At 33.0% G+C, this 8,246-nt stretch overlaps 1 protein-coding gene across 2 annotated transcripts; it reads right to left on the bottom strand.

Moving 5' to 3' along the window:
• Positions 1 to 411: 411 nt before the first annotated feature.
• On the bottom strand, positions 412 to 6,466 carry LOC142547380 (AP-4 complex subunit mu-like). 2 transcript variants are annotated; one of them, XM_075655639.1, is made up of 13 exons: positions 6,297 to 6,466; positions 5,497 to 5,591; positions 5,036 to 5,239; positions 4,625 to 4,744; positions 4,383 to 4,511; positions 2,747 to 2,873; positions 2,559 to 2,665; positions 2,341 to 2,445; positions 2,034 to 2,128; positions 1,366 to 1,453; positions 1,198 to 1,258; positions 1,014 to 1,087; positions 412 to 718 (listed from the first exon to the last, which is right to left on the bottom strand). In XM_075655639.1, the coding sequence occupies exons 1-13, from the start codon at positions 6,352 to 6,354 to the stop codon at positions 620 to 622; spliced, it is 1,362 nt and encodes a 453-aa protein (XP_075511754.1). In that variant the 5' UTR covers positions 6,355 to 6,466; the 3' UTR covers positions 412 to 619. The 2 variants fall into 2 exon arrangements, with proteins under 2 accessions (XP_075511754.1, XP_075511755.1); XM_075655640.1 differs by having other exon boundaries at positions 4,628 to 4,744; positions 6,297 to 6,465.
• Positions 6,467 to 8,246: the final 1,780 nt, after the last annotated feature.

Raw genomic sequence — 8,246 nt, 5'->3', positions numbered from 1 at the left:
AGATACATCATTGGAAAAAATATATACAAATGATCGAGTTTTTAGGATAAATAAAAGAGATTTGAAAACAAGTTACGTGTTTTAAAATATATCATATATATGATATAATAAAAATGTTTCAATTCACATGTGCAACTATACTTGTCATAATAACGTCGAAACAAAATAAACAAACAATTGACATGACATTAATTCATTTGAATAGTTAATTTTTACATTAAACTTTATTCAACGTGCAACATACAGTCTTTTTCCTAATTATGTGAAAAGAGGAAAATAAATAAGAGAGTACATCTATTACTCTTTAAGCATCATTTTTTTTTTTTTAGATTTCTTAACTATGGGATGGAGAGGGCTCGAACATGAACCACTTATAGGTGAAAGTGGATGAGACGACTTAAGCCGAAGGCCAGTCTCCGTTAAACATCATATTTCGGTTACATATAAAAAAATCATTTATATCAGCGACGATAATTGTCGTTGAAAAAAGTCAATAAAGTAAGACTGAAAATTTTTACCATTACAAGCTCAAAATACCCGAAACTCTAGTGTGAAGTTAAAAATAAAAACCACAAGATTGACAGCAGACATACAAAAAGGGAAAATACACAGATTGCTATTATATTCGTGCAACATAAGAATTGGCTTGAGTGACGTATCTCACCCACCGATAAGGGTTGTGTGTTTTGCTCTTCTTCGCTATCTGTAAATACTTCACCTACATAAATGAATGACATTATTACTCACGTAAGGTTTACTGTACTGTTGTCTTAGAATATCCGTAAATATTACTGCAGTAAGTTGTAGTTAAGGCAAAATAGTACAGAAGGTTGCAAAAGGTCCTCCAATCCCTCGTAGATAGCACAATCTCGTTTTTGGTTAAAAGATCGGTCCTCGAAAGGATAAATGCCGAATATGACATGTTTTACAGATCAAATTTAACATCAAGAAATTTAAAATGTACCATTTTCAAAATCAAAATGGCGCACCCCACCCTTCCCCCCCAGCTTTACCTCCAGTCCGGAAGGATTATACATGGGTATAGTGAAACTCATGCTCACAGGTCCAGCTTCTTTAGTGATATTTCCTGTGTTATCACGCAACATGAATGTAAATATGGAAAAGATTCACCAGTAATATACAAAGAAATAAACGACCAGATCGAATCGGACTAAAATTTCAAAATTATGATCATACCATGCAACTCCTGTGAAAAATTTAATTTTGCACGTAGGGTGTGCTCAGACCCACCAACAAACTGTTTGACATGAAATATTATCAGCAACAATGACAAAATATACAAAGGTGACTAAAGAAACTGAACTCATGGTTTATTGTGCTGTCTGCACTAGAATGAGATGCTACCTTCTTCAAATTCCATTCAAGTTTCCTGTTTGATTCTTTAAAATCAGCGGTTTGTCCAACTACTCCAGCTTCCAAATCAAAATTAACTCTAAAACTCGAATGAAAAAAGATAATTGCTCAGCATACCATATAAAAGAGGTAAATAATCTGAAATGGTACAGGAGAAATGCTCATTGATTAATTGTGAGAACTTTCTAAGTTTGGCAAGGGTTCAGTAACAATGTCTTCAATTCCCGTAATATCAGAAAGCTGAGAGCTGAACTCAAATTTATATTCTACCATGTTAATGATAGCAAGAGTAATTACAATTTCTTCACGAGCAGTTTTTTATAAGAAGTAAAAGTCTCACGACCAACGATGATCATAGTGGGCTAGCCCATTACCACCATTTTTGGGATTCTGGTAGGGATAGAACGTCACACTAATGATTCTAATGCTCCTGCTTGATCCATAACTAGAATATTATTTAACAACCTTAAACCCCAATGGCCCACGTTTTGAGGTGCAGAATCAGAGGCGTCCTTTAACCACCACAATGAGCATAGCACCTCTTTAGTATACTCATGCAAATCATGAAAAACACAGGCCTGATGGAGGTATTTGATCCCAACAATGAGCAATTATTTTTAAAAAAACATATTACTGAAAGTGAAACCAACTGAACTTACCTGGTTGTACATGTTGGCAATGGCATCTCTACTAAAACTGTGTTGGCAGTGGTTTTTGAAGGAAACTCAGCTCGGATTTTCAAAATCACTTCAGCCTAAAATAGCCAGAGAGAAGAAAATGTGAAGTCGGATCCTTGCTTACACGGTGCTGCAATTAATCTATGCAGTTAAAACTTTAAGAAACTAGAGTGTATACAAGAAATCAAGAAACATGGCTATGCTTTATCCTCAATTAAGTTCACATATTCTAATCTCAATCTAAATTTTAATACTTAAAAGACACTTTGACAGTCAAAAGACTTCCTACCTTGAGCGATCCAGCTTCTTCAATTAAGGTGTTAATAGTAAATGGGGGCTTGAATTCCTGGGTAATACGATAATTCATGACAGGAAATTCCCCATCTGGTGGAACCTGGCAGGCACAAAAAAACAGCAAATAGCAAGATTTTAATATGGAAGAAACTCAAAAGACCTTATGAATGATTGGAAATTTGGAAAATTATCAAACCATCCTGTATTACTCACCAAAGACAATGTTCTGTCAACGTCAAAACTACCCAGATGTACAGATTCATGGAAATTGCAGTCATCCAAAATAAATGGCCCTGCCCCCAGAGAGCTACTACCGTAGCCTATTCAGCAAACATATATATATATTTAAAGTTAAAAGAGAAATGTGGTTGAAAGCTAAGATGAAGAAACAGGTTGATTACCATAACTTGAAATGCTGCTTCTTCCGATGCTCAGGTCTTCGTTAAGAGCTAATTTGATTTCTGGATTTCCTGTTAGATAACTCTTCATTTGAATGGTGCCATCAATTTCAGAAGTCGATATATATCCCTATTCAGCATTAGTTTCATCATTGCGGCTTAGATTTAATCTTTAACAAAATACATGATACATGAAAACCACTATCCAATGAAATGAAATGAATAAGGATCAAACAGCACAAGGTTGTTACCAAATATTTCTCTCCTGAGAAGCTATAAGCTCGGTTTTATTCACCAAAAGAACCCACTCCAGATTCAGGAAGGGAAATAGTCCTTTTCAAATGTTAAGGTGGATTTCATGTACACTACCCAACATGAATGCGAATCAATCTCCTAATTTCAATTCTGTCGAATCTCGAAAATAGGCTGACATATCATCTCATCCAAAGAAAAATGACATCAAAACTGGCTGTCTAGTTACAACAGTCTAATACTTACTACTGATGAACTAAGGTTGCGCTTGGATGAATGAATTTGATTTGGAGGGATAAATTTGATTTGAGGAAGGATTTAAAAGATGAATGCTTTAAAATTTAACACAATTATTATTGAAATTACATAATTTGACATAAACTAGATTTGGAATTTACTTCAATTTGTCCATCCAAGCAAGTCAAGGAATTTCAAACCATCTCAAATTCATCGATCTAAACACAATCTAAATGAAGACTCATTCTTTCTCTACAATCAATATTTTAGACATGTTCAGCCTAAGGAATTGGGCGGGTGTCAAATGGATAGCATTTGTAGTACAGCTAAGTTAAATAAGAATAAGTTATTCAACAAAAATTGAGTGATAATAATTTAAATTTTCTAGTGAAATGATTTCATTCCTTAATCTTCAGAATACTGTAGAAACACTCAGATAATGATTGAATTGGGGTTTCAGGTGAAGAATCTACCAGTAAACTTAGGTGGATAAATATAAGTTAAAACTTTTATAAATTAATACTCGATAAATTAATAATGTCTCTAAAATAATAATTTTTCTCGGTCCTTGACTTAGGTCAATGTGCTAAATTAATAATTTTGATAAATTAATAAGATAATAATTTTTTGGAAGACCTATGCATAAAACTACGGTCTCATCAATATAATAAATTAATAATTCTCTAAAATTATAGACATAACTAGGACACTGTAGTAAAATATGATTATATTGTTTGTTCTTCATAAAACTTATACAAAAAATGATTGCAAAAGAAGGGAAACCTAGTTTTATTGTTGTTTTTGTTTATATAATTAATTTTATTTTATAAGTCAATATAATGAATAAATTTGATTACTAAAAACAATGAATATCACTCACTTAGTTTTATAAATATTAAATATATATGTACAATGAAATTTATATATATATTAATTCAAAGAATATGATACCGACATTTGTGAAACACAATGACTTTTTATGTAATTAAATTTATGTTCATTGAATAAAAAAAATACCATTTAAAATAATAAATTATTTATTTATCAATTAATTAATACCTCTCTAATATAATAAAATTTCATGATCCCAACATTATTAATTTATAGAGGTTTAATTGTATGTAATTCAATGAAATAAAACATCACTTACACTAGAGCTAAATGTAACACTTATTTTCTCAATTATGTCGACGAAGATTTCCTCCCTCTTTCTACCTCCAGGTTCATGTGCCACGACAGATTTTGTAACAGCAGTTCCCGGCATCCTTTTAGTCCCTTGCTGAAAGAATTATCAGGCAAGGTCAAAATGCACACAAAGGCCTAACAGAGGAAAACTAATTAGAAATGAACCTAATTGGCTGGCAAACTCAAACTTTGAGAAATAAAATGTACCACCATAAACAAAGCTGCAGGACCAAGAGGTGGTAAACGCGCAGCATCAACCACAATCGGTTCATTGAATATATAAGACTTCAAAACTTCAGTAGATGTCGTTTGTACATAACCAAAATCCTGAAATTTAAAAATACTTATGGTCATATAAAAACAAACAAAAAAAACATCAAGAAGAACCTAAGATGTTATGTTATGAACGCGTGGAGAATCATCAGAAAATAATTACACAATTTGCTCAAGATCAGTTTCTAATAAAGGATAAATAGGATGCAGTATCAGACACGTAAAATGTTCTAAAAGGAAAGTTACTAAAATTGATCAACGCAACATCGCAGTAGAGGACAAAACTATATTGCATTTTCTGTGAAATGAAACATAATAATATTCTGCATTTTGAACGGTACTTACTACAACTTCATCCAGGAGCTCATACACGAGCACAAAATTTTTTCGTAATGATTCTTCATTCAGAACACCAAGGTAATCTTTGATGACACGTGCTATCCTCTGCAGAAGCTCCAAGGCGAAGGAAGGTGAGAAGTTGGTCCTTGTGGTTGCGACAAATAATAGGCTAACCACCTTCACATGGAAATAGTTTACACCATCCAGATTCTATTAAAAAAGATATGATACAGAATAAGTATCTGATCCATTAGTGGAATCATTAATAGAATGCATGCCATTTGAAGGACATTACCACAGATAAACAATTTAAGTGAGTCAAAAACATCATACAAAATTGCCCAATACTAAATAAATGAAAAAAAAAAACAAGATGAGATCCATGTATGAGACATCAACTTCTCAAAACAAAGGAATTATCAATAAAATGGCAGTGGCATGGACGACTATTAAGTGTAAATACTCACAAAGACAGGGGGTGCTTCCTCTTTGCCATCTTCTTTCCAGAACTTAACTTTACGGAAGAATATCTCTGCACTTCCTTTCTGCACATCACCACGATCTGCATAATTGGGACACCGTAAAATATATATATTATATATACATAAAGTAAACACAGCCAAATCTGAAATATGGAAGGGGAAAACAGTTAGAAAAGGAAAATAGATTCTACTTGTTTATCTCATCCTTGGTATAGTTGACCTAATTTTCTTTAGTACGGGGGGCTTAGTTCTGACTTGTCGGGCAATACCAGGGAGGGAAGAAAAATGCAAACTTCAAGTATATCCACATTAAAATGTAACTTTTTCTCCAAGATATATTGACCTGCATCGAGTGCTGTGTTAAGTTATTATGTCAGCCAATCAGAAGTTCAATCCTACCCAAAGAATCTCTTCAGTCGTGAGATCAAAGTCGGGCAATTTTCAGTTATTTGATCATGGGCTTCATCCAGACCACATTCAATATAATTCACTCTAGCTTTATTTAAAAACTTGTGCATAAAAACTATAACCCAATTCTCTCATGACTAGCCCCAGCTAAAGCCGAGTGATCTACGAACATAAAAAAAATTCCAGCCAGAAATTGATGTTCCTTCAGCCACACAAAACCACGAAAGCCCAAAAAACTAAGGTCAAATTGGAAAAAAAAAACTCAATAAAACTTCGACACAAGTTTAAAATGGAGAAAACATCTCATAAATTACAGTGACAACGTAATCAAATGCTAAGTAGAATAAAAAATTTCGATGGGGAATTATGCAACTAACAGTCGCGAAAGACGATGTTGTCCCCTCTCTGAGAAAGCACAAAGAATTGTGAGATCATGGTGGATGATTCACGGTACGCCTCCTCGCCTGAGGACAGAAATGAAATCACATCGACTATATTCCAAAATTAATATGGGTCGACTTCTCGGGTCAAACTCAAACCCGCAAGCTGGTTATTAAAGTAAATTGGGACACGCTACTTAGGGCTTGTTTGGTAGGCTTGATTAACTAATGCAAGAGTTTTTCGTGATGATGGATTTAAAGTTCAAAGAGGTTAAAATATTTGGTTTAATATCATGTTGTCATTTCACTATGTATATTGTTTAATTTTTTCTAATAGAAATGACTAAATTATTTAACAAAAGATATAAATTTAACATACATTGTTATAACTTATGTGAAAACAGATAAACAAACGTCCTTGGATCCTTGACTCTGTATCGAAGAGTATCATTTCATAAGGATGGTTGAGACAATCGTACAAATACCTCATAGAATTATAAAGAGCTCTTCAATTGTAAACATAACAAAGCTAGGAACGTGATCGAAAGAACTTTTGGTTTGCTTAAAAAAATATAGGCTATCATTCGAAGTCTTTCTCTCTACTCATTGAAAACTCAAAATAGAATCATAAATGCTTTGTATTTTGTTATACAATTTCATTCGATCTCATATGTTGGAAAATCTTGTTGAAGACATGGAGGAGGACACACTAAGCCAACCTCCCCAAATAGATGATGATTTCATTGATAATTTAAATTCCTCATATACATGGGATATGTGGAGAGACAACTTTGCAATGTCGATGTACCACAGTTGAGAAAAATTTGTTTATGTTTTTTTTACTTTCTTTGTAAACTTTATTTGCTTGCACGTTATGTACTAGTCATATTGGCTTATATTTGTAATTGTGGATGAATGAATGTTTTTAGCAACTATATTATGTTAAATTAGAAATATTAATATATCGAGGATTTGTTGCTAAAATGTGTTTTATATGTAATCTCATATTGAATTACCGCACTGATAAATTTACGTTTGACTTATTATAAATATATATAAGCCAAATTTTATCCCTCGCTAATTCCCTTAAGACTTAACATCTATTTTTTTATATTTGTTGTAAATTACAGATACTGGATTTCAGGACTCCAAATATTAAAAGTCTGCTAATCTTTTTGTTTAAAAAGTATTAGAAATTTTTTTTTCCAAAGCCTCTAAGGAATCGGCCGAACCCTCACAATACATACAAATATTTTTATAAAATATTTTGCACCATTTTAAAATAATAAATCAATCAACTAGTATTGGAAAATTAAAGGAAATATCACCAAGCATAAAATCGTCAAATGTTTACCAACCTAAAAAGCAATAAACATGAAAAGTATCATCCTCTCACAAACTACTCATAAGCATAAACAAATAGTTTTGAAAATCTTTAACGTAAATCCTAAACATAAATCATAAGTGCAGAAAAGTAGAAGCGCTGGTCCTCGGGTTATGTGCACCTTCAGTCCAGTCAGGTCAACCATCAAGACCTCCAGCAACATTAACATCATAATCACCTGCATCCATCACACCTAGTGAGTCTAAGGACTTAACAGACTATCACCTTGATAACAAATAACACGTATAAAATCACATGCAATAGTGAAAATACTTTTACGTAAAAATAATATTTCATGACATGCATAACATAAACCTCAACACTTTCCTTTTCCTCATTTCATAACATAAAACCTTTCATCATGAGTATAAACATTTTTCCTTTTTATTGAATTCAGATCGTTAATTGTGACTTTCCTCATCCTCAAAAACTCGATGGATCCATCTACATGTAACCACAGTACTGGGGGCGGGAACACCAGCAACACTCTCACCGGTCAACTAGGTCTTGGCCTATCCCCATCGAATGGAAATACGATCGTCGGGATTCCTTTGGGGCCTTCT

Source organism: Primulina tabacum, chromosome 5 (assembly GCF_025594145.1).
Source record: "Primulina tabacum isolate GXHZ01 chromosome 5, ASM2559414v2, whole genome shotgun sequence".
Classification (NCBI taxonomy): domain Eukaryota; kingdom Viridiplantae; phylum Streptophyta; class Magnoliopsida; order Lamiales; family Gesneriaceae; genus Primulina; species Primulina tabacum.
This window is presented reverse-complemented; position numbering and strand designations above follow the sequence as displayed.

Coding starts and splice junctions, on each gene's coding strand:
- LOC142547380 (XM_075655639.1), bottom strand. CDS start 6,354: ATGATCTCACAATTCTTTGTGCTTTCTCAGAGAGGGGACAACATCGTC. Junction 5,240..5,496: donor AGGAAGCACCCCCTGTCTTT/GTGAGTATTTAC, acceptor CTTTTTTAATAG/AATCTGGATGGTGTAAACTA. Junction 1,259..1,365: donor TTGAATGGAATTTGAAGAAG/GTAGCATCTCAT, acceptor CATGTCAAACAG/TTTGTTGGTGGGTCTGAGCA.